Consider the following 27,296-nt stretch of genomic DNA (forward strand, 5'->3'; position numbering starts at 1 on the left):
GAATGTCCATCCTCAACATCCATGCAATTTGGACCAGCTTAACTATTTGCAATGAAAAAAATGGGCCAAAATCCCTGGTAGGACATGTGCCAACATAGTTAACAACTAATCAAAGTGCCTGGTGTCAATTTTTCTTCATAAATGGCACTGTATTGACTATTAATGATAAGGGGGCTAATAATTTTGTCCTTGCCATTTTTACACTTTTTTGTTTAAACTCATTGTGAAAATAGAAAAGTCCAAATTTAACTTATTGGATACTATCTCCATGGTGTATTCGTTTCCAGAATAACATACATTTATTAATAATGATCATTCTCAATGATCAATGAAGAGATATGTCTAATTTCAGGAGGGGGGCTAGTAATATCGTCCTCAACTGTATGTGTGCATGTTGACTCTAATTTATTTCCTTCTTTCTTCCCTGTTTCCTTTCATTTACATTTGTTAACTTTGTGAAGCACATTGAGTTGCACCTGTGTATGAAATGCGCTATATAAATAAACTTGCCTTGCCTTGCCATGTATGTCCATATACACATTTGCTGTTTGTGTATCCGTGATTGCACCTCTGTGTGTGCGTGCGTGTGTTTGCGTTTGTGCATGTGTGCATGCGTGTGTGTTTGCCTACGTGTGTGTGTGTGTGTGCATGTGCATACGAGCGTGTGGAGTGAAGTGTGTGTGTGTGTGTGTGTGTGTGTGTGTGTGTGCGTGTGTGTGCGTGTGTGTGTGCATGTGCATACGAGCGTGCCACACGTGTGGTGTGCAGCGTGGGTGTGTGAAGCGGGCAGCAGCCTGAGTCATCCACTGCCTGTCTCCACTGATCAATATACACTGTGAAAAACTAGAACCAACTAGCATGGAAAAACCCACTATTACATTACAAACCTGTGTGTGTGTGTGTGTGTGTGTGTGTGTGTGTGTGTGTGTGTGTGTGTGTGTGTGTGTGTGTGTGTGTGTGTGTGTGTGTGTGTGTGTGTGTGTGTGTGTGTGTGTTTGTGTATGTGAACCAACTAGCATGGAAAAAACCCACACGGAGCTACAGTGGAGTAGCCTGATTATCATCGACTTTCAAATCTCTTCGAGACTTGGTCTGACCAATTATAACAATTAACATTTCCCAAAAGGCATTGTTGACCCACCTCCCTTGGTTTGCTACTGGCTGTTTGCTTCTTGACAAAGTGGGAGGAGTTCCCGATTTCAGAATATCAGAAATGATATTTACATTGGTCTTGGCAAACAGTCTGTAGGAAGTTTAGCCTTCAACAATATGTCTAGATAATTGCATATGCAAAATCGTTCTAAACAGGGCTCTAAATTAACTGTTTTCATCACTAGCCAAAATGGCTAGTAGATGTTATGGCTCGTTCAAAAACTCGAGAATCCAAAGAAAGCCGACCTAAAACCTCGGGAAAGTGGCCGCGAACATTTGGTGACGCAATGTCAGATCGATAATTAACGCGGTTGATCTCAGGCGGAAGTATACAACTACGAGTTCCCGAGCGTAGTTTTGTGTGACGACACACGCATCATCAACATGGCGCCCATGCATGCAACTGGCATGTAAACAGTATCATAAATGCTAANGTACAAACCCCAACTCTGATGAAGTTGGGACGTTTGGTAAACAGTGAATAAAATCAAAATGCTATCATTTTCAAAACATTCAATCTATTCATTAGATGGAGAATAGTGAAAAGACAACATATTAAGTGTTAAAACCGAGAAAAAATATTGTTTTGGGGGACATATGTACTCATTTCTAATTTGATAAATCCAACACGTCTCAAAAGAGTTGGGACGGGGACAATAAATGGCAGCAAATGTCGAGGAAGACTAAAAACAAAAACAAAAACAACACTTAACAGTTAAATACATTAACCGATGAGATGATTTTATATAAAAAACAGTGTTAATTCCTATCTTGGAAATTATTTCACCAGCTTAAATGGTGGGTGTATTCCTTGTCATGTTTTGCAATGTTTTCCTTTCTGTAGTGCTTACAGTGTGACAGGTCTTGACCAAAAACCCACCATTTTATCACCTGCTGGTCCTTATGATGGAGCCAAACTGTTAAAACATAGTAGAGAATGCAATTTGACCTTACTATGTGGCAGTAATCGAAGATCTCCCTTCAAAATATAATGCATGAGTGGCTTTTCATGCTGTTTAAAACCCATTTATACCATTCAGCACTGTATTTAACTCTAAAGATGAGTGAGAACATCTTAACCAATGCACTACTGCACCCGCATGCCATCATGGAGGCTGACTTTTGAAGCTAGCACTAACACAAGTTGGATGGTCCATTTTCACTGTAGCACAGGATGTGCAATGCTCTATTATTGCCAAAAAGAATGGACTTCTACAACTTCTGCTGACTTCTGTAAGCAAAGGACAGTTTCCCATGTCTTCTGGGTCTATTTCAAGTGAGCTCAGGTGATTAGGAGAATGTTACACCCCTGTCTCATTTTCATGCATTAAGCATTCTTAATATGGTCAATTTTCAATAGCTCTAATTCCTGGAGTGCTAGAGTGAGACTACAGCCAATATATATTTCATGATGTCATGAACCTATACAATGATTTTATTAACAAAAATATGTCTTATATACACTCAATCGTGGTAAATCAAAGGGAATTCAAAAATGTATGTAATAACTATGGTAATTATTCCCTTTGCATCTTTAATTCTGAGTGACTCAGCCTCTCTGTGATGATCTTATACCTGGACACCTATATTGTCCGTCAGTACAATTCATTTTGAAATGTTCTTCTTTGTTGTTTTATCTTATTTGGATGTTTACTAAATTTCACTGATCCCCGTCCCAACTCTTTTGAGACGTGTTGGATTTATCAAATTAGAAATGAGTACATATGTCCCCCAAAACAATATTTTTTCTCGGTTTTAACACTTAATACGTTGTCTTTTCACTATTCTCCATCTAATGAATAGATTGAATGTTTTGAAAATGATAGCATTTTGATTTTATTCACTGTTTACCAAACGTCCCAACTTCATCGGAGTTGGGGTTTGTATAATCTTGTAATCACTATCAACAACACCAGTTAATGTCATTCAATTGCAGATGCACATATGTCAGTAATGCTGGTCTCTGACTGTTTAATTTAGCTTACTTCAGCTAAAATGATATGTCGTGGATGTGGAGGCTCAAGTGGAGGTGAAAAAAAGAAAAGAGGACCAAAACAAAACAGGCACGATTCCCGATTGTTCCGGGGTCTGTGGCGTTTATGCGCCAAACTCCAGAACTCGATTGTCATGTGAGCAGTGTCGTCAGCTGTCTCGAGAGGTCCCGAGCTGGTGAAGGCAACATTAATCTTACTAGCTAAACACACACTCACTAATGAGTGGAAGTGGCTAGTACGTTGGTCTTTTCTACCAGCCAAACTGAAATTTCACCAGCATTTGGCTGGTTGTCTTGGCTGGTGATAATTTAGAGCCCTGGTTCTAAATGAACTTTAAAGCGTCTACACAAACTGTGGATGCATCCTTGGCTCATCTTAGCTTCCACAGAGTCAGTACATCCTGTGTTATGGTGATGTGTTCTCCCAACTCCCAAGAATATCTGTGGAATGTAGAATGCAGAACAGTCAACAGGTAACCAGGCAACAGAGAGACGAGCATTCTTATTCACTCCTCCTGCCTGAGCTCATTCCAAGGCCACACCGTTATTCTCCTCCTCCTCCTCTCTCTCTCTCTCTCTCTCTCTCTCTCTCTCTCTCTCTCTCTCATATCAGTCAATAATCTTTGCTATAGCCTGTCACTTGCCCCCCTTTTCTTACTCGTTGTCTCTGCCCCATGACACAACATCAGCAGAACGTCAACATTTTACATTTATGGGTTCCGTCCATTGACAGTAGATGGACGCCAAGTCAACGTTCTTTTCCATTCAGTGCTTTGAAGCCAAATTTACCAGGATTCCAGGGTCCAGTACGGAAGAGTGTGCCTTAGCAACGCTAAGAACACAACACCCAATCAGAGAACGCCTAGTTCAGGTCATGTCCCGGCCCTCCCACGATTCTATTTACTCTCAATGGTCTCCGTCTAATGTAAGGCAGATATTGTATTAGAAGACCCAATAATCATTTTATGGGTGTCTGTATCTGTAAGCTTTTCAAGTTGATAGGAGATGACTTGCATATAAAATGTGTTATGCACAGCTGTTTCCCAGTAACAACTCGGGTGTTTAAGGACACAGACACACTCCACAAACAGTATGTGAGGATAGACACACACTGAAGCAGCACACGTTTGAAAGAAATCCTCTGAACCACCTTACATCTTGCATAATCCTAACCCACTCATTGCCGTCAGTGCGTATGTTAGTCCTATTTTGGTTCGTTGGAATTGCAGCATGTGATTGATTTGATACAAAAATTTTGCTTTGATGTAAATATAATGGAAAATGTCCATGTAGTACCTCAGAGATGGAATGACCATCACAAGGGTTTTGGGAGCACTCTGACTAACAAGGACCTTCTATGTCAAATTCACGATACGTTATGATAGGCCTACGATACGATACGATACAGGACTTCATTGTCAGTTTTCACTGAAATTCATTGTGCATCCCTGAGTAAGACATGCTAAAGACATGATATACATATGACATCACAAGACTTTTGCACATGTGCCATGCATGTGGAGCATAAGCACTAACTGACAAAAACAGAACCGGGGACCTGGGACTAGTAGCCCACAGTCACAGATGAAGGCAGACAGGACACAGGCCTGTGTACAGACATGCAAACATGCATACATAAATACATGCACGTACAACCCACAAATGAAATTAACTCAGGTCAAAGAGGAGGCATGAGGTTGGGTGACAGCGAACAAGAATGTGAGTTGAGGTAGACAAATGCTGAGGCACTCAAGGTTGCGATTTTTACTTTTTTTTGGTAGCCAAATAAAAAAAGTAAAAATTGCAACCTTGAGTGCCTCAGCATTTGTCTACCTGGACGAAGTTTGAGAGCCCTACACTGATGAGCACCAAGAGGAAAAGGTGAAGGCCCAGAGGCACTCCAATTATCTGCTTGTGTTTGATACTTTGAAGGAATATTGGTGAATTTTGGTGAATTTTGGTGAAGTTTGGTGAAAGGATTTGCCCCCTAAAGTATGTACTGTATATCTCTCAGGGATTGCTGACGGCTTTGGCTGGGCCATGGACAAAGTCATTCCAAGGAAGCCCCCCACCCAATACATACAATGTAATGAGGACCCAATTCAAGGGCCCCCTCTCTCCCTGGGCCCGGGACACCTGACCCTCTTTGACCGCCCCCTGTTAACACAATTGGCTAAAGTATGTACTGTAGGCCTACTGTATATCTCTCACCCAGGTACCGCTGACAGCTTTGGCTGGGCCATGGACAAAGTCATGTCCCCCGACCCAATAGAGCTTGAAAGTGACGTCACTTCCCCCGATTTCATGGGACCTCAACGGCGTTTTTAGCCGAAAATCGTAGCATGTAATCCAATGGCGGCATTAAAATGATATTTCGATCCCCTTCGAGTTGTGCCACGAGCTCCAAATATGTTGTTTCTGATATTTTTGTTTAATTTTTCTTACGAACCCCTAAACTTTTTAGAAAGCTGTGTTTCTTCACATTTTTCATGCAGACGACCTCGGAACAAAACATTGATACTTCTGCATGAATAATCTTTATCTAGCCTCTTAAACAGCATATTTGTAGCCCAGCGCATGTAATGACTGAGATCGGAAGATATTTACTCGCTACCATGTTGTTAGATGGCTAGATTAGGTTCCGTGAAATGCGGAACTAAGGGGCGGGACTTTCAAGCTCTATACATACTCGATTCTGGGGCCCCCTCTCTCCCCGGGCCTGGGACATCTGACCCCTTTGACCACCCCCCTGTTGGCTTCCCTTTAATACACAGAACTAAAACAGGGTCCCATCTCTCTGGGATGAGGATGACTCACCATCTTACAGAGGTCCAAAGCCAGTGGTGGTAATTCTGTGCTGGCATTTTCACAGCCATCCCTTTGGGGCCTTAGAAGCTCCTGTCTGTCTGCCTGCCTGCCTGCCTGTCTCTCTGTCTGTCTGCCTGTCTGTCTGCCTGTCTGTCTGTCTGCCTGTCTGTCTGTCTGTCTGTCTGTCTGTCTGTCTGACTGTCTGTCAGGCTCTGGGGTTTGTTTGTCCCCGCCAGCAGTGTTGCCAGATTGGGCAGTTACCCGCCCAATTTGGCTGCTTGGGATGGCCGTCTGCGGGTAAAAATGGTCAAAAACGGGCATTCAGGCAACTTTTATGGCCATAGAAATCAATGCAATTAGCTTCGAACTGGGAGGGATTTAGTGCCTCTCTGTATTTTTTTCAGCATCATTTGGGCTGGATATGGTCAGACACATCTGGCAACACTGCCTTCCAGTGTCGTGAGTCAGCTTGGCTTAGCTATTCACAGCGATGAAGATGTCATGACAAGTGTACCGTATATTTGTTAACGTATAACGTCAATTCAATGGACTGCTTCACTACTACAGAAGTGTAAAAAAAAAGTGGATGAAATGAAAATGAAACAATGAACAGAAACATGGTAAAAAAGCAAAGAAATAAAGATAAGCTAGCATCATTAACAATGAAAAGGAACATTGGGATGCTGTTGCCGTGGGGGTGATGGGGTGATGGGGGTGATGGCGGAGGGGTTCTGAGTCACAGCAGAGCGTCACTGCATCTCTAGAGCGTCACCGCATCTCTGGGTCACACATGTGATGCGATGTGGCAGCAGATGACAGGCGTGAACCACAGAGGCTAATACGGGATGGCGGCCAGTCATGCTACTTAGTTAAGGGACAGGGTTTTGTTTTTATTTATTATTATTTTTTATTATTTTGTTTTTCCATGTTTCTTATGCTTTTATGTTTTCTATGTTTGTATGTTTTTTGTGTTCTCTATGTTATGTTGTATGGGTATGTGAGTGAGTACTGTATGTTATGCAGTGATTGTTGAAGCCCAAGACAAATTTCCCCTCCAGGGACAATAAAGTACACTCTAACTCTAACTCTAACTAACTCTATGTTCTTTATAGATCAGCCTTGCCCCTTAATGTCTGTATGTCGTATTGTGTTTGTCTATGTCTCTATACCTAAAGTATATCTATTATATGTCTATATTTAAAATATGTCTGTCTGCATGGGAAAGTATGAAGCGTAATTTAAATTCTTTATATGACCAGTGCATGTGAAGAAATTGTCAATAAAGCTGACTTGACTTGCAAAGCCTGCCATTACAACTCTCATATGCATCGTTATTATTGGTGTTATATGGCTGTAAACAGATGTGTATTTCTATCGATATAGTCCATCTACAGACTTGTGACCATTCTCAGTTCATAGGCCTACATTAGGTACATGTATATATGTATAAGATCTATTCACAGATCCACACACCACGTGCAAACCGGAGCAAACCACAGCAAACCGGATTTCAGTACAGCAGCATGGACAGCCTGATACAGCTGTATGTCTACACGGGTGCGCTTTCGGTAACACTTTATAAAAATGGATACATAGAAAAATTATAAAGCCTTCGTAAGTGAAACTAATAATAAATGAAACATTAACATATTCTTTTATCTACTACTGTATGTTTTATTAATGCTTCATATAAGATCTAGAAATGATAGCCTATGTTCAAGACTTTACAAAGCTTTTGACTGAATCATTTTTATCCATTTACATGTTTGATGAATAAAATTATTAGCATAACATTCCCACTCATTTACAAACATTTGTTCATGTTTTATTCATCATTCGTTATTTATTTACTCCAGTACGTCTTTATAATGCTTTTAATGCATATCCATAATTATAGAAAGTGTTACCTCTAAGTCTAAATGCTTGTTTGAGTTCTTCTAATGTTCAGTAGCCTTACTGATGGGGCATTTTTAAACAGAGTGGGTGATGGAGGGATGGAGGGATGGAGGGGTGGAGGAGGATAAACAGATGGAGACATCAGGGGTTTTGGGAGAACATGAGGAAATAGAGAGATGCAGGCAAATGTTTGCAGACAGCAGACGGCGACGGGAGTCTTTTTTAAACAGCCTCTGCTGCTGCTTACGGCACAGCAATCTCTAAGACACTTATTCCTGTCAAAACCAGCCAGACTAACTGCATAGGTCTGCTGAGAGGTCCGCATTCTTAAAATTATTTTTGTTTTCTTTTATTATTTCATGGCTGGATTACGTTTCGAAAGTCGAAACGTAATCCAACCATAAAATAATAAAAGAAAACAAAAAGGACAAGTGTGCGAACCTCTCACTTCGAAACTACAGTCAGCCCTCGTCCTGCACCCTTTCCTGGGATGAACACAACCTTCACCTTCAACTAACTGCATATAGGCCTACCAGAGTACTCTGTCTGCCAGATAAAACTTTAATGTGAGACAGATGAAACAGCTCTTACGCCGGAGACTAGGGTTCGAATCTGGCCCGAGGTCTTCTCTCAAACTGTCCTATCGAATAAAGGCGAGAAAAGCTCCCCCATCAATCAATCAATCAATCAATCAATCAATCAATGGTGGTTTAATAATCCCAGGACCTGGTTTAGGAGATGCAGCATTGCAGCATCCCACTTGTACTACCATATGCCTTGTGTTAGAGTATGTGGCATGTTTGCTGCATTTCTGTAAGTTGAACTGAGAGAGAACGCCATTCAAACAATTTTCTTCTTTTCTTTATTTCTGTGTGGATAGCACTCAATCACGGCTACAAACACTGTAAACTGTTAAGAATTCAGTCCCAAGGATGCCAGACAAGGATGTCTCAATCATCTCTGTTATATCCAACATTAGTGGATTTCCAGACTTTCAGGATCTGTATCACATGAAGTATTTTTAGTCTACGGAGCTGAAGACAACGATGCAGCAGCCTCCCAATCTACTTGGCTCATCATTACAGAAGAACCACAGGAGGAGGACAAGAAGGGCTGGACCGGCCATCTGGCATAGCGGGCATTTCCCAGTGGGCCCCGCACACTCGTGGGCCCCTATTTTCAGAAATGTAAAATATGTAGTATATTTTTTTATATATATTTCTGAAAATAGGGGCCCACGAGGGTGCAGGGCCCACTGGTGGGTCAGTTCTGCTGCGTTAATTATGAGGGGCCCCATTAAGCCATAAGTGCCCGGGCCCTATTTCTCCCCCATGAGGGGCCCCTTTAAGCCATAAGTGCCCGGGCCCCATTTCTCCCCCATGAGGGGCCCCTTTAAGCCATAAGTGCCCGGGCCCCATTTCTCCCCCAGTTCAGCCCTGAGGACAAGGAGGTGACAACTGATGATTAGAACCGACTGAGACCAACCGCACACTATATTTTTAGAGCAAATCTCTCTTCGTGCTCACTCGCTCGCTCGTTTTTGTTCATTCGTTCACAGGGAAACTGAAGAGGGTGGTGGTGGTGGTGGGGGGTTAGCTCAAATGAGTAGAGGAAGAGAGGGGGGGCAGAATTGGGTCCTCATTACATAGTATGTATTAGGTGGGGGGGGCCCTTGCAAATGACTTTGTCCCATGGGGCCCAGCCAAAGCTGTCATCAGCCCTGTTGCTCTGTTCTGTGCTTGCTGTCTGGCTGCGACACACTGCTCCTCTGCGACACACTGCTCCTCACAGAGTCCTCACGAGCCAGACGGCTTTCTCTCGGCCGGCTGGAAGAAGAAAAAAGGACTCCAGACTGCTTTGTGTTGTATTGGAGGAGAGGAGAGGAGCAGCCTGCCTGGTATCAGATGTCTGGCCCCAGCCCCCTGTGTTGCCAGATGTGTCTGACCAAATCCCGCCCCCAAAAGCTTCTCAAAAAACGCCAAAATGCGCTAAATTCCGCCCAAAATCAACAAATTACATTGACTTCTATGGGCCCAAAACGGCTGAAAAAAAAAACGGCAAATGGCCCATTTTTCCCGTTTTTACCCGCATCTCACGCTCATCCCAAGTAGCCCAATTGGGCGGGCACCCGCCCCAATCTGGCAACACTGCCCCAGCCCGCGCGGGCTGCTCCCATCCCATTTATAGCTTTATTGACACCAATTTGGCTGCACACGGTGGCAGGTAACCGATACTCGCACGGAGAGGCAAATGCATTTAGGCCCGCCAAGACTCTCAGGGTGATCTCTTAAGTGGACCGAGTTCATCTCCCAAATGGAGGAGGAGGAGGAGTGTGTGTGTGTGTGTGTGTGTGTGTGTGTGTGTGTGTCTCTGTGTGTGTGTCTCTGTGTGTGTGTGTGTGTGTGTGTGTGTGTGTGTGTGTGTGTGTGTGTGTGTGTGTGTGTGTGTGTGTGTGTGTGTGTGTGTGTGTGTGTGTGTGTGTGTGTGTCTGTGTGTGTGTGTGTGTGTGTGTGTTTGGGGGGGGGGGGGTGCACTAAATCTATGGAATGCACCACTGCGTGTCCTCTCTTGTTCGTCAGCGCAGCAAAAAGCCTCCACCACCTCCCCCATTACAACAGCAGTCTAACACACGATTTATGACTCTTGTTTGATAAATTGGAAGAGAGAAGTGACACTAATTTATTTCGTTTAGTGAAACTGGGCCACACACACACTCTATGTCCTATCTTAACAGAATTGTTTTGCGTGTCTAGCTTATAATTCTCATTCCATGTGTGTATAATGTACTGTGTAGTGAAAGAGGCATTCTACTCTACTCTATTCTATTCTACTCTATTCTATTCTATTCTACTCTATTCTATTCTATTCTATTCTATTCTATTCTATTCTATTCTACTCTACTCTACTCTACTCTATTCTATTCTATTCTATTCTATTCTATTCTATTCTATTCTATTCTATAATTCTCTAAAATTGTGATGTTTTCTGGTCTGTTTCATCCACTATCAGCCGCTAATGGTGGTGGCTTCTGCTTAGCATCTGGACCTGAGATAATTGCTATGGACTAAAACACGCTTTTCTTTTCTTTTCTTTTCTTTTCTTTTCTTTTCTTTTCTTTTCTTTTCTTTTCTTTTCTTTTCTTTGCTTTACTTTTCTTCCAGCAGAACATAATCTGTGCTCTTGTTATGTCAGAGCTGAAATGCACCCTTGTTAACACCCTATGATGTTACTCAAATGGAGCACTACAAGATCTTGCTGGCAATGTTACTACTGTAGGAGATGGAGGGGGATAGAGAGAAGGAGAGGGAGGGAGAGAGAGAGGTGGGGAGATGGAGGGAGAGAGAGAGAGAGATGGGGGAGAGAGAGAAGGGGGGAAATGGAGGGAGAGAGAGAGAAGTGGGGAAATGGAGGGAGAGAGAGAGAGAAGTGGGGAGATGGAGAGAGAGGGAGGGAGAGAGAGAAGGGGGAGATGGAGGGAGATGGAGAGAGATGGAGGGAGAGAGAAGGGGGAAGATGGAGAGAGAGGGAGGGAGAGAGAGAAGGGGGAGATGGAGGGAGATGGGGGAGAGAGAAGGGAGGAGATGGAGGGAGATAGAGAAGGAGATGGAGGGAGAGAGAGGGAGAGAGAGAGAGAGAGAAAGACAGAGGGGGCGATAGGAGGAGAGAGATGGGGAGAGATAAGGGGGGAGATGGAGGGAGAGAGAGAGGCAGAGATGGAGGGATAGAGAAAAGGAGGTGGAGGGGGAGATGGAGGGAGAGAGAAGGGGGAAGATGGAGGGAGAGAGAGAGAGGGGGGGTGGTGGAGGGAGAGAGAGATGGAGGAGGGAGAGAGAGATGGTGGAGGGAGAGAGAGAGGGAGGGAGAGAGAGAGAGAAGTGGGGAGATGGAGAGAGATGGAGGGAGAGAGAAGGGGGAAGATGGAGAGAGAGGGAGAGAGAAGGGGGGAGATGGAGGGAGAGAGAGAGAAGTGGGTAGATGGAGGGAGAGAGATGGGGGGTTACAGACTGGAGAAGAACACTCACTGCTAAAACTGGTAACGATGGAGAGAGAGAGAGAGAGAGAGAGAGAGAGAGAGAGAGAGAGAGAGAGAGAGAGAGAGAGAGAGAGAGAGAGAGAGAGAGAGAGAGAGAGAGAGAGAGAGAGAGAAGGGGGTCTGCAGAGAGAGTTCATGTTAAAACTGGTAAGGGTTTCTCTTTGTTCTCACAGCAGCCTAAATCTTTCATGATGTGCCGAGTTCAATGTGGGGATAGTTGATGCCTGAGTAAATGCATTCTCCCTTGTTCACTACGGATGCTTATGCCTTAAAGCACTTTTAAGACTGCGTTATGAAGAGCTAAGGAAATGTACATTATATTACACTGAGATGACGCTTTTTTCCAAATCTAATCTCGTCCACAACTATTTACAGAGTATTGGCTACAGTCCCTGGAGCAATGTGGGGTAAACTCAAGGGCACTCAGTAGCCTGGTGAACCAGCGCCACCCGCTGGATGGCAAAATGTTTTGTCTACGGGTGGGTCTGGCCTCGCATAATGATTCAATGAAGCCAGAATGCCATGAATCTGGCAAACCAATTACAACGCAAAGATGTGTTTTGAATCAAAGCGGGCAGGGTTTTGAGGGAAGGTTGTTCTCATCAACAATCTTCGGATGTATTATGCATCGAGGCCAGACTAAATTAGACATCCACATTTAGTCTGGTTTATCAGGCTAGGCACTCAGCCCATGAATGGAGGTGTAAGAAAAGGTATTGGTGGGATTCGAACCTGCAACCCGACCATTAGGCCACAGCTGCCCCAATGTGTACAGTATGTGCAGCCATTAACCCATTGATGCCTGATGTTGCGTTGCGCAACATTGGCCCTGGCGCCTGGAGCTGCATAATCTCAGGCTCATGAGATTTGAGACAACGTTATTAAAACTCTCTGTTTGTTTGAGATGAATGGACACATTCGAATGAAAGATTAGGGTCTTAGCGTTTACATGCAACGTAGTGCATATTTTTTATAAGCTTCAGGGGCTGAGATATTTAGGTTGTTATAGGCTGAGAGCAGCTTTTCTTTAAAAAGGGCTCTGGCATTCAGCACCCCTTTTTTGCAGGTGCTTTAGGCGTCAATGGGTTAAAGTCAAGAAGATGTTACATCGCCAAATACACTGTAAATCAACACTCCAAGTGTTGACTCAACACTTAACACTGCAAAAGTTACTGTGCAGTTGCTTGGCAACCCTCAATATGTGACCTTTGACCCCGTCCTTCATCTGTCAGTTGCTTGGTGACAAGGAGGAGGATATCCATCAGCCACCTCATCCGTCTAACATCACACTTGGCCTTGGTAGGCACTTGTCATTCCTGGGTGTGTGTGTGTGTGTGTGTGTGTGTGTGTGTGTGTGTGTGTGTGTGTGTGTGTGTGTGTGTGTGTGTGTGTGTGTGTGTGTGTGTGTGTGTGTGTGTCTGTGTGTGTGTGTGTGTGTGTGTGTGTGTGTGTGTGTGTGTATGTGTATGTGTGTGAGAGAGAGAGAGAGGGAGTCTGTTTGTCTGTCTGTTGTTTACCCATCTTACGTGTGTGTGTGTGTGTGTGTGTGTGTGTGTGTGTGTGTGTGAGCGTGTGCGTGTGCGTGTGTGTGTGTGTGTGTGTGTGTGTGTGTGTGTGTGTGTGTGTGTGTGTGTGTGTGTGTGTGTGTGTGTGTGCGTATGCATGTGTGTGTGTATGTGTGTGTGCGCGCACGTGTGTATGTGTGCATGTTTGTGTGTGTTTGTGTGTGGCCTTGCAAGTCTCAACTCCTACAGCACAGCCACACCTCATAGTAAATCAAACTAGGCTTTGATATACGGCTCCTTGTAACACACTCGACATTGCAAGTCTATCTTAAATTACTCACTCGACATTGCAAGTCTATCTTGAATAAATTACGCACAGTGCATCCAGACGGTGGGAATGAGAGAGTCAGGGACTTATACAAGGCTGGAATTGTGAATGTTAGGGCACTATGAACGAAAACGTTTTTGCGTTACATTATAATTTGTAATAATAATTTGTAATTAAATCCTCTTCCTCAACATGGATATGCATGCCAATAAAAAAGCTACAACGGCTGTTGTATTTCAAAGCAATTATGTATATGTTCAAATCAATTTTGAGATAACCAGAGACCATTATATGACTGACTGGGCACTATTGATTTACAAACACAGATACTTTTTGCTGTCGTGCTTAACTCGCCCACTCCTGAAAAAATGATGCAATATATGAGCGGAATTCTAGCTGGCTACCTCCAGTCAGACCCACAGAACTAGTCGAGTCATAGTTAGCAAGAACAGCTCCCCACTTCCCTACTAGAATGACCAACATGCCTGGCGTTGCTGATGGCAGAAAATCAAATAAGTGAAGTTAACGTTGAGTTGAGTCTTACCAGTGTGAATGGGCCCGTCGACCCATCAGCTCAAAAAGGCTACCTCTCCCACAGCACCCTGTAAGTGCCCCTGAAACCATCACAACTCTTGGCAACATAGTACAATAATCCACGATGGTGAACGTGCTACTGTACTGTACTGTACCATACACAATATAGGATACATGGCATGTGTTACTGTACCATACACAATATAGGAGACATGGCATGTGTTACTGTACCGTACACAATATAGGAGACATGGCATGTGTTACTGTACCATATTCAATAGAGGATACATGGCATGTGTTACTGTACCGTACACAATATAGGAGACATGGCATGTGTTACTGTACCATACACAATAGAGGAGACATGGCATGTGTACCATACTACACAATAGAGGACACATGGCATGTGTTACTGTACCATACACAATAGAGGAGACATGGCATGTGTTACTGTACCATACACAATAGAGGAGACATGGCATGTGTTACTGTATCATACACAATAGAGGACACATGGCTATAGTCCTTGAAGTGTGTGTGTGTTATAAACACTAAGTGCCCTGTTGGCCGAGACCTCACACATGAGGGGAGCATTCTTGATGCAATGACAGCTCAGTTGGGAATGTATTATGACCTGTATGGGGAAATCCATGTAAATAATGAGACATTGGGAATGCATTATGACCGGTCCATACCCATAGAAAGCCATGTAAATAATGAGACAGGCAGGGCCACTGACAGCTCTGGGGTGCATTTCTGGAAAGCGTACTTGTTTAGCAGTTAGCAACTTGGGTAGTTGCCAAAGGGAAATTGCATTGCAACCAACAAAGTAGCTGACATAGATAGCAACTACGCTTTTGAGAACGGCACCCCAGGTCAGGCCCAGGACGAAGTCAGCCTCCCCTATCCAACACATGCAGTCACTATTTCCCAATGTCAAGGGTTCTAGCCTTGGTATAGTGCGTGAAACGCCAAGTGATTGGAGCTCACTAAAGAGTATTGAATTCATTGGCTGTCTCATCATTAGGAAATGGTCAATGTAATGCCCCCCCCCCCCCCCCCCCTCTCCCTGGGCCCAGGATACCTGACCCCTTTTGCCCTCCCCTGTCAGCATCCCCCGGAGACAGGACAGGCAGGACCCACCACTCGCATTGAATGATCGAGCCTCACAAAGTTGTCCTGGCCTTGTCCCGGGAGTATTACAAGACATTCATTTGTCAGCGATGCAGGACCACACGACCCTGCAGTATATACTGCTACCCATCCTGTACAGCACACACACTCTTCAAGTCAAGTCAGGTCAAGTCAAGTCAAGTCAAGTCAGCTTTTATTGTCACTTTCTTCATAGGCACAAGTCATACAAGGAAAATGAAATTACATTTTCTCTCTATACCATGCCAGGCATTTTACACACTGACATAAAGTGCAAGACAGGACAGGTACAGTGATAGACTGGTAACAATAAGTTGAACTTCTGAATATCTTGAACTATCAAGCATAGTCTCACCCCAACTCGTCTGACGACCGTTGATCAGACGGTAATTTTTGACATCGAGGGCATACTGTACTTGCCACGTCGCCTAAACCTAGACATTTCCCTAACTTTAACCATCAGTGGAGTTGGGTATTCTCATTCTCAGCCTCAGCAGAATTGATATCATTTGCTTTCAGTCTAACTGTGACGAAGATTGTTGTACAAGGTAACATTTTGTTCATCTCCAATTTTATTCTGTGAGTAATTAGCTACAATTAGCAATGCTATGAGTAGCCTATATTACGTAATACCACAATTGTGTTAGATGTTATAATCCCTTATTCCCATTGCTAATACAACTCTGATTTAATTGTTAGCGTTTTTGTTCCTCGTGTAGATTAGAAAATACATAATTGCAGGAACTTATTTCTGAGACAGAACTAATCCATCACAGATGTAACGGAGGCTAACTAGCACAGAGTTGGCGTGGAACGTTGGTAAACCTCCCTCCGATAGCCTCATACAGTCTCGTGCCGTTGGGCCGAGAGACTAGTCTCTTGGCCCAGCGGTATCGTACTGTGTCTCCCATTGCCAGACCGTTGTAGTTGACGAGATTGCACGTTTGATCCCCGAGGGGGGTGAACAGGTGCAAGATGACCTCCGTCACAGTGGTGCCGTGACCCAGATGGGAGTGAGGTTTAAGGGGGAGAGTGTAACGGAGGCTAACTAGCACAGAGTTGGCGTGGAACGTTGGTAAACCTCCCTCCGATAGCTTCATACAGTCTCGTGCCGTTGGGCCGAGAGACTAGTCTCTTGGCCCAGCGGTATCGTACTGTGTCTCCCATTGCCAGACCGTTGTAGTTGACGAGATCGTACGTTCGATCCCAGAGGGAAATCTGAAATTTGTTCATTAGTCAGGATTCACGGAATGGTTATTAAGCATATTGACTTAAACCTAATTGACTTGGACTGATATAGCATGGCCCTGATCTGCTGCTGTGCTATGCTGTGCTGTGCTCTCCAATCCTTTAGTTTGGCCTCCTTCTGTCTGCGGCTGCCTCTCATTTTGATAACACGTCCCCCTATACTTTCTCTCTCCCTCTCTCTCCCTCTCTCTCTCTCTCTCTCTCTCTCTCTCTCTCTCTCTCTCTTCCGTCTTCCACAATGAGGTTATTAAATGGAGCCTTCTCTCTCTCTCTCTCTCTCTCTCTCTCTCTCTCTCTCTCTCTCTCTCTCGTTTTCCATGAGGTTATTAAATGGAGCCCCCCCCCCTCTCTCTCTCTCTCTCTCTCTCTCTCTCTCTCTTTCTCTCTCCATCCGTCTGTGAAAGAGGGAGGGAGAGATAAAGGGGGGGGGGAGGTTAAGGGGAAGCAGGGGGCCACACAGTTCCCTTTGATCTCCACCACCACTACAGTAGCTCTACACAGTAAAAAATATCAGCGTTAATATATGACTCTTAAACAGTTGCAATGAACTGAGATTCAGATTACATTTGGTTCTGCTAAAAAAATCTAAAATTATTTATTTGGTCAGTGTAACATTTTCAGAGTTAATTCTAACATTGTGAGAAATTACACTTGCCACCTGCAGAATTACTAGCCCCTGATCTCTCTCTCTCTCTCTCTCTCTGTCTGTCTGTCTGTCTGTCTGTCTGTCTGTCTGTCTGTCTGTCTGTCTGTCTGTCTGTCTGTCTGTCTGTCTGTCTGTCTCTCTGTCTGTCTCTCTCTCTCTCTCCTTCACTCTCCCTCCCTCTCTCTCTCCTTCACTCTCCCTCCCTCTCTCTCTCTCTCTCTCTCTCTCTCTCTCTCTCTCTCTCTCTCTCTCTCTCTCTCTCTCTCTGTCTCTCTCTCCTCTTCAGGGTTACTAATATTAGTGGGCCTCTAATAGCGTTCTTTATTACATATGGGTGTGGTGTGCTTAGTGCAATTATGCCGTTATTACTGTAGTAATTAAATTTTAGAAAAAATATTTTCTCTTGTGTGCATGTACTGCACCATGTCTGCAGAATGTTCTTTGCTTGTTTCTTTGAAAAGAAAACACTCAACGTTTCTTTTCCATTATGACTATATCAGTAATCATTTGCTATCTTTTGTTTACCACTCTGAGAGACTTTATGAGTCTATACAAGACAAGGCCACTGCAGATCCTCAGGGGCTAGCGATGCAGACAGCGAGAGAAATAAAAAAGACAGTGTAAAAGAAAACAGAAAAGAGCGAGGGAGGGAGAAGTGTGGAATAGGAGCGAGAGAGAGCAAGAGAGAGAGAGAGAGAGAGAGAGAGAGAGAGAGAGAGAAAGAAAGAAAGAAACAGAAGATGAGGAAGATAGAGTAGCTTCTTTTTCATCTCCCTGAAATTATCTAATCATTAAAATATCTAATTCTTACAATATCTAATTATTAAAATATCTCGTCTTTGGCTTTGTTTGAAAGGATGTTATGCAGATCCATCTAATAACAGAGTTACGTCACCCCCATAGACCTTAATGTACCAATCTTTCCACAGCAATGGCGGCTCTCATGGAGCCTCACGGAGCGTTAACATGGAAATCTATTAGAAGTAGTTACTTAGTTCTAGGAGGTGGCCGTAGAACACAGAAAATGTGGTAAAGGTAATGTAATTTGTTTGTACTTAATCTTTGTTTGGTATGTGATGGTTCTGTGTTAGTTTCCAACGAACAGAAGTTTACTGTTAAGAAACATTTTAATCTACGCGAATCTCATCACCAACCGACTTCCTGGTCCCCGGTTTGCGCAACTCTTATTAGACGGCTCTGATGTTATGTAATTTCACCATGAGCACCTTGTACAGTCTTGCCCATGCCATTGTTGCCATGTCCATGCATTGCCATTTTACATACTGTAGCAAACAAGATATCATAGTAGTCTTGTTGCCCATGCCATTGTTGCCATTTTACAAGGCAACAAGAAATCATATACATTCTTGCCCATGCCATTGTTGATGTTTTACGTGGCAAACAAGAAATCATAGTAGTTTTGTTGCAGTTTTACATGGCAAAGAAAAAATCATAGTAGTCTTGTTGATGTTTTACGTGGCAAACAAGAAATCATATACAGTCTTGTTGCCCATGCCATTGTTGATGTTTTACGTGGCAAACAAGAAATCATATACAGTCTTGTTGCCCATGCCATTGTTGCCATTTTACATGGCAAACAAGAAATCATATACAGTCTTGTTGCAGTTTTACATGCAAACAAGAAATCATATTAGTCTTGTTGCAGTTTTACATGGCAAACAGGAAATCATAGTAGTCTTGTTGTCCATGCCCTTTCAGACATCCCTGGAGATCAGTTACTATTGCATGAGTGGAGCCTAGATGTAATGAAAAATAATTTGCATAATATATTCAAAAAACATAAAAGGGGAATTGTGCTCTAGCTCCGATCATTGTGCGTTCAATGTCATCTGTGCCGGAAACACAGAAATGTTGAATATCATGCCCACAAAGTGTAAAAAATATATATACTGTATAATATAAAAAAAATATAAAAATATAAATCGCTCCATAAATTCCAAATCGATGAAATTTAATGAGAAAGCAGCAGATGAGATGATGTTATTAAATAAAAAGGCCGCAAAAAATATGTTCAGTGCCATGTTATTTAACCCAGTAATATGGCAACACTTAGAGAGTCCATTTAACACCTTCTAGAGTGTATTTGGTTGTTGAATTAACACTACAGCATCTACTGTGAAGTGTTCTGCAGGGTCCCCATCATGGTGAGTCACTCATGACAACATGAACCCGCCAACGCCAATAAAACATCCTGCCAATCATCCAGCCCTCACGGTCATCACTCAGGCCAGTGAGAAAGGTCAGGCAAAGGTCAATTAGGGGTCAAATAAAGCTCTACACTTGCTGCAAGCAATGGAAGATGGGGGGGTCCAATATGCCACCCAGTGTGCTCCACTTGTGGCCTCGTACCAGGAAGTAATATGTCATGATAACATCACTAGCAACAGCATTATATTTCAATATCTTGCAAAAGCTCAGTTGTCAAGACATTTTCTCATTTGCAAACTGGATGGTGAATGAAGAGTAGTCCCCCAAAAATTGTTTTGGCCAGGCTGACAGCGGGGAAACATATTTGTTTTCTCCACGGAGGCGGGGTATTAGCAAAACGTGAGGCCACAAGCACAAGTGGAGGACGCAAGGTCGCATATTGGAATGCACCCGGGGATGGGATGTATGAGCTAAAGCATGACGCNATTCAATTAAATGTCAACGAGGGCCAGTTTTTCAAATTCCTCCCAGTAAAGGGGCCGAACTATCTGTATGCATTATGGTTGCCAACTGTCAATTAAAAAAATACGGGACACTTCATTGAGGTGGGGGGTCTGGGGGTCCTCCCCCAGAAAGTTTTGCATTTCTTAGATGTAATTTCCTGCATTTTAACGTCCTGTGTCCCGTTTCAGCTTGATACGGAATCTGTACTTTATCTCTAAATCCCAAAAAACAATTTTGTATTTCGTATTTTAGCTAAGCTAGTGAAAGTCAATGGATCACTGTAGCATGTAGCATGCTACACGGATGCATTGACTTTCACTAGCTTAGCGACATGCTCCCTCTTTTAACTTGTCTTAAAGCAAGACAACGGCTTACATGAAAAATAAGACAATTTACCACCTTTATAAACCCCAGCCAACGATTTTAACTGTATTAAGCCCCAAAATAGTGGCATACCCCTTTAAGCCCCAAAATAGTGGCATACCCCATTAATTGGAGTAGGGCCGCTGACAGCTTTGTCCGGGCCCGGGGCAGAATCCCTCCCCAATATAGAGATTTACAGGATCCAAGATCCGGTTCCGGATCCGGCAGGATAATAGGGTTTTTCAGACTATCCGGATCCGGCAGGATCTTAAGCAGTGGATCCGGTATCCGGCAGTTACCTAAAAATCAGGATCTGGGGCATCTCTAATTTTTACGTAGCCTAGGCTTTTCAGTCAGTCTTTCACAACCCCAATCGCTGCATGGAGTGAAAGCCCTTTGGAAGCGGCCGTTGAAGGCAGTGTGGCAGTAAGCCAATGAGTCTAAAAAATAGTTTGCGCCAACGTAATAAAAAGGGCCCACGTGTGCGAGTTGGCTATGTGTTTCAACCCTTTCGTAGGATCCGGTATCCGGTTCCGGATCTGGCAGGATCTTAAGCAGTGGATCCGATATCCGGCAGGATCCTAAAAATCAGGATCCGGTGCATCTCTACTTACAATGTAATGATCCAATTCTGCCCCCCTCGCCCTTCTCTCTCCCTGGGCCCAGTACACCTGGCCCCTTTGTACGCCCCCTGTCGGCTTCCCTGTATGGGAGATCTCTGGGATTCATTGGGGATTTCGATAGCCATGGCAACCAGCCATTCTAATGGCAACCCAGTGTTGCTAATGGTCTTGATTAGACTCTAATAGTTAGCAGGGGGTGTGAATATTGCACTTAGTTACACATGGGAATAGTTTGATTATCCAGGTTAATCACTAGCTGTTTCCTCTAAAGTACAATTACGCAAATTGTGCATTTAACAGTTTTGGCAAATGCACAATTGTCACTGGATTACAGGCTCAGGGCCCAATAGGCACAGACACAACACAGTATACATAAAAATAATGAAATAGTCAGGAAAAGAAAAGGAATAGAGAGAGAGAGAGAGAGAGAGAGAGAGAGAGAGAGAGAGAGAGAGAGAGAGAGAGAGAGAGAGAGAGAGAGAGAGAGAGAGAGAGAGAGAGAGAGAGAAAGTATGTCCTCAGTATGTCTGAGGGTTCTTGAAACTAGCTCTCAACCTTTTTTTAACAAACACCCCCTGCATCTCATCATAAGCCTGCCAACGCCCCCTTTACTACTGAAGAAATTAAATGAACTAATGCCCCCAATGACAACTAAGCAACACCCCCTCTCAACTGTATCTTTTTCAACGCCCCCCATAAGGCTCCTCAACGCCCCCTGGGGGGCTGTACCACTCCCAGTGCACTGAGAAACACTAAACTAGGTCTTCCTTCACAGAATGGCAAATGCTTGTTTTCAAGGCAAAGGCCAGGGAACGGAGATTAGTCAACTGGATGCACACAGATGTTTGTACATGTATGCCTAATCTAAACACACACACACACACACACTCACACACACACACACGCGCACACACACACACACACACACACACACACACACACACACACACACACACACACACACACACACACACACAGAGAGAGAGAGACACACACACACACACACACACACACACACACACACACACACACACACACACACACATACACAGACGTATTTAAACTATTCATGGTTTGACATTCTGAATTTTCAGACGACTTTCTGCTCAGCACAGCATGCTTTATCCGAGTTACTGAGGCCTTCCGGTCAGCTGAAATTAGTCTCACCATTTCTCCTCGACCTCACCGGAGAACTCTGTGCATCTCTCATAACACAGCATAAGATAACATAAGAGAGCGTGGGTGTGTTTATGTAACCTGATGCAAATATGTATGCAAACTGTACGCAAATGTGTGATATACTGTATGTTTACTGCAACGTGCAATAATGTGTATTAGGTCTTTGTGTATGTTTTGTATTTGGGTATTTATATAAGCTTTCAGACACCTTAGTTTCCCTCGGGATTAATAAAAGTACTCTACTCTACGTACACACAACATAACATAACTCATCAAGTGCGGAGTTGCTCTCCACAGCTGCCAAAAGTCCTGTTCATTAGGTACGCTCTTCATTCACCCGTCTTAGTCTAGACTGTTTGAAAATCCCAGTAGTAGGCTACAGCACTCTATACTTCTGTGATAACTTCCCTTGACACTTCTCTGTCCCCAGTGGTAGTCTATGTAGAACGCAGGTATACGCAGTATACCCACTTCTACATTTTAGGGGCTTCAGTATACCCACTTAAAATTGATTGATCCATTATTTAGAATGGCACAAATATATACAGTATACCCACTTCAAAAAAGTAGACTACACCCCTGTCTGTCTCCTTCTGCCAATGAAAACTCCAAGCTCTTCCTCAGAGGTTAAAGTCCTTTATTGGACCAAATGAATGCCGATCTTTCAGAGGGAAAGTAATATAAGACAACAGAATGAGTCATCTCTGATACCTTTATGTTTCTGGACTGTGTGCATGCATGCGTGTGTGCGTGTGTGCGTGCATGCGTGCGTGTGCGTCCTTGGGGATGTGTGTGACCTTTCAATGTTAGCCACACACAAGCATTTTACTGTGTTTCTTAGGAAACAGCACCACTCCAATGGTGAAATTTAAAATCCATACACACATCACCATAGTGCTAATTTAAAATCCAATCAGTGTAATCTCTAAGCGCTGTTACATGCATGTACTCCGAGTGCTCTCGTGTGAGACGGAATATTGTCAGCATTTGGTTTGAAACATGTTCCGGAATATTCTGTTTGCATGTGAGGAAGAGCATTCCGCAAACGGAACACTCCCGGAAAATGGTGACATTCAGAATGAATAAAGAGTTAAGACAACTCGCACCACCATTCTGTTGAAAATGGGAATATTCCTTGCATGTACACAATTTAAAAAATGCAGTGTTAATTCAACACTTAGAGTGCAGTATACCAAGATGACCTCAGTGTGCACAAGACAGTGGAAGGGACTTCTGTGTGGAGGATGATGAAATCAATGCAATCTCTCTCTCTCTCTCTCTCTTTCTCTCTCTCTCTCTCTCTCTGCACCCCCCCCTCTCTGTCCCCCTCTCTCTGTCTGCACCCCCCCCCTCATGTCTGTCTGTGTGTCTCTCTCTCAATGTGCCTGCCTGTCTGTCTGTCTGTCTGCCTCCCTCTCTCTCTCTCTCTCTCTCTCTCTTTCTCTCTCTCTCTCTCTCTCTCTCTCCGTCTGTGGGTGCATGTGTGTGTGTGTGTGTGTGTCTCTCTGTGTGTCTTTGTGTGTCTCTGTGTGTCTTTGTGTCTGTCTGCATCTCTCTCTTTCTCTCTCGCTCCATCTCCATCTCACTCACACACACACACACACACACGCACGCACGGACGCACGCACACACACACACACACACACACACACACACACACACACACACACACACACACACACACACACACACACACACACACACACACACACTCCCTACTCGCTCCATCTCCATCTCACTCACACACACACACACACACGCACGCACGCACGGACGCATGCAAGCACACACACACACACACACACACACACACACACACACACACACACACACACACACACACACACACACACACACACACACACACACACACACACACACACACACACACACACACACACACACACACACTCCCTACTCCCCTTTTTCTCTCTCCCTTCACTCAGTATCTAGTGTCTCCCACTAGACTCCAGACTCCAATGTCTCCCAGCATGCAGCTCAAGAAGACGATAGTTAATATCACAACACAACAGAAAGAAACCGACAGGTGTAAAAACAAGAGGACAGAGGAGATGCCAGCAGAACAGAGATCAGGACCACAGGGCCCAGGGCAAAATCATCTTAAAGGACCACTACCCAACCCCCCCACCCCCCAACCCAATACATATAATGTATAATGTAATGAATATAATGAATTTTGATGCCCCCCTCTCTCTGACCCCTTCGTCATCATACCCACAGGTAGTAGGTACCCAACCACCATTCGACTTCCCGAGACAGATGAAGAAAAAGTATATCAAAGAGGACAGAATATATATAAATGAATAAATATAAAATAATATATATAAATAAATAAATACATTTAAATAATACATATGATAAAGGACAGAAAGAGCAGAAGATAGAGGGGAGAATGGGGAAAAGGAGGAACTGGAGAGGACAGAGGGACTTGTAACAATAACGAAAGCAATAAAGAGGAAGGCCTGTCTTGTCCCCAACAATATTAAATCAATATGTCAACCTGAGCACAGCCTACACACGCACGAGCACACGCACGCACACACGCACACGCACACGCACACACACACACACACACACACACACACACACACACACACACCTTCCAGTGTCCAGTGGTGTAATGCAACAATGCCACTTCACACAACACATGGAACAACACCATAAATACTGTAGCATAATATCCATTCAAATACAGTAGATGTATTTAGTCATCTACAATATGGCCGCATAAGAGGTGTAAACCACAACACCAGCACCACTCAACAGCATCTTAGTAATTTCACCAAAAACAGTCTTGCCCGAGAGAGAGAGAGAGAGAGAGAGAGAGAGAGAGAGAGAGAGAGAGAGAGAGAGAGAGAGAGAGAGAGAGAGAGAGAGAGAGAGAGAGACAGAGAGAGAGAGAGACAGAGAGAGAGAGAAAAATAGAGACAGAGAGATAGAGACAGACAGACAGAGGTAACTGATCCTTTCAAAAAAACATTTAAATATAAAATAGGCCTACTATAATATAAATATTAAAACATAAATATCACCTCATATCATGTGGTTGTTTTCTGGACTGATGGGTAACAAAACTTTGAAAGGGTGTGTCACGATACTGCCTCCTTGTGACGCGATACAGTATCGTGACTGTGTAGCGTGATTTCTCGATTCAGTACATTATTGTTACAGCCCTACCTGTCTACCTTGGTAAACAGGCCTGCTAGGAGTGGAAGACACACACACACACACACACACACACACACACACACACACACACACACACACACACACACACACACACACACACGCACACACACACGCACACACACACCTCTCGTTACAACCCTAGGCCTTATGTGTGGTGGGAGACAAAGAGGATGGCCAGAGGCACACGGGGGATAGAGCAGAATAAAGAAGAGAAGAGGGGACGGACAGAAGAGAGAGACAGAGGAAAGAAGACGAGGAGGATGGGAAGAAGAGAAAAAGGAGAGAGGAAGAGAGAAGGAAGGAGAGAAAGAAGAGGAGAGGGAGGATGGAAACGAACAGATAGAAGACAATAAGAAAAGAGGGGGATGAAAAAGAAGAAGAGCAAGAGAGAGAAAGGAAGGAAAGAAGAAGAGGAAGATAAAGAGAAGATAGTGGATGGAAAGGAGTGGAGAGAGAGAGAGATGGATAAAGAATGAATGAAAGATTTTATTTTTCTTTACGCCATCATGAATAGCACATTGCACTTTGGTACTGGATAACTGCACTTTGCTGTGTTTCAGTTGAGTTTTTTGTCAACATGTCTTCTTGTCCTAGGACCTAGAGGGAGAGTGGGTGGGTGTTGTGTTTGTCTATTGTGTTTGTGTCTATTGCAATGCCTTTGTAATTGTATCAGATGCACTGAAAAGAAATGGCACAGAACAATTTTTTTGAAAGGACAAATAAACAATCTATCTATCTATCTATCATTTAGACTTTCAGTTACATGTCATGAAAAGGTATAACAGTATGGAGTGAATATAATAGAAGTGAAGATACATATAACTTTATATATAGAATGGAGAGATCGTAGAAAAGAAGAAGAGGGTGGATGGAGGATGGAAAGGAGTGGAAGGAGAGAGAGGGGGATAGAAAAGGGATGGAGATAGAAGGAAAGAATAAGAGGAAGAGAGGCGGGCGGGTGAGAAAAAGGAGAGAGACAGAGAGAGAGAGAGAGAGAGAGAGAGAGAGAGAGAGAAGGATGGAATAGAGAGACAGAAGAGGAGAGGGAGGATAGAACGAGCAGATAGAAGAAAATAAGAAGAGAGGGGGATGGGAAAAGGATGGAGATAGAAGGAAAGAAGGAGGGAAAGAAGAAAAGGGGGGATGAGTACTTACTGGAGTTCTTGAAGAAGAGAAAGAAAGAAAGAGAGAGGAGGGAAGAAGAGGAAGAAGAGAAAGATGAAGCGAAGAGGGTGGATAAAGAGAGTGGGGGATGGATATAGGATGGAGATGGAGGGAGAGAAGGAGGGGAAGAAGAGAAGATGAAAGGAGGAGAGGAGGAGAGGGGGGTGTTACTTACTGGAGTTCCTCTTGCTCCCGTCTTTGGAACCAGGCGCAGACATCGCCTCCCTGGAAGAGTTACAGTCCCGCCTGCCCGCACGCCGCAACACTCACACACACACACACAGTCCTGCCTGCCCGCACGCCGCAACACTCACACACACGCACTCCCGCCTGCCCGCACGCTACAACAGTCACACACACACACACACACACTGCCGCCTGCCCGCAACAGTCACACACACACACACACACTGTCTCGCCTGCCCGCACGCCGCAACACTCACACACACACACACACACACACTCCGCCTGCCCGCACGCACGCCGAAACTGTCACACACACACACACAGTCCTTCCCGCCCGCCCGCACGCTGCAACAGTCACACACACACACACACACAGTCCTTCCCGCCCGCCCGCACGCACGCCGAAACTGTCACACACACACACAGTCCTTCCCAACCGCCTGCACGCTGCAACAGTCACACACACACACACACACTCCCGCCCGTGTCGCAACAGTCACACACACACACAGTCCTTCCCGCCCGCGCGCGCCGCAACACACCCCACAGCAGACGAGGCGGGAGAGGAGAGACACTGATTTTCTCTTACACTCACCCACTCGC

The 27,296-nt window shown here is 44.2% G+C and overlaps 1 protein-coding gene across 1 annotated transcript in view; it reads right to left on the reverse strand.

The window, feature by feature from the left end:
* Window positions 1-26,725, reverse strand: part of dtnbp1b (dystrobrevin binding protein 1b) — a 43,663-nt gene extending 16,938 nt beyond the window's left edge. The window contains exon 1 of the mRNA XM_063185104.1: window positions 26,683-26,725. Coding sequence (XP_063041174.1) covers window positions 26,683-26,725 — 43 coding nt within the window. The remainder of the gene's footprint in view (window positions 1-26,682) is intronic.
* Window positions 26,726-27,296: the final 571 nt, after the last annotated feature.

Source organism: Engraulis encrasicolus, chromosome 20 (assembly GCF_034702125.1).
Source record: "Engraulis encrasicolus isolate BLACKSEA-1 chromosome 20, IST_EnEncr_1.0, whole genome shotgun sequence".
Taxonomy (NCBI): domain Eukaryota; kingdom Metazoa; phylum Chordata; class Actinopteri; order Clupeiformes; family Engraulidae; genus Engraulis; species Engraulis encrasicolus.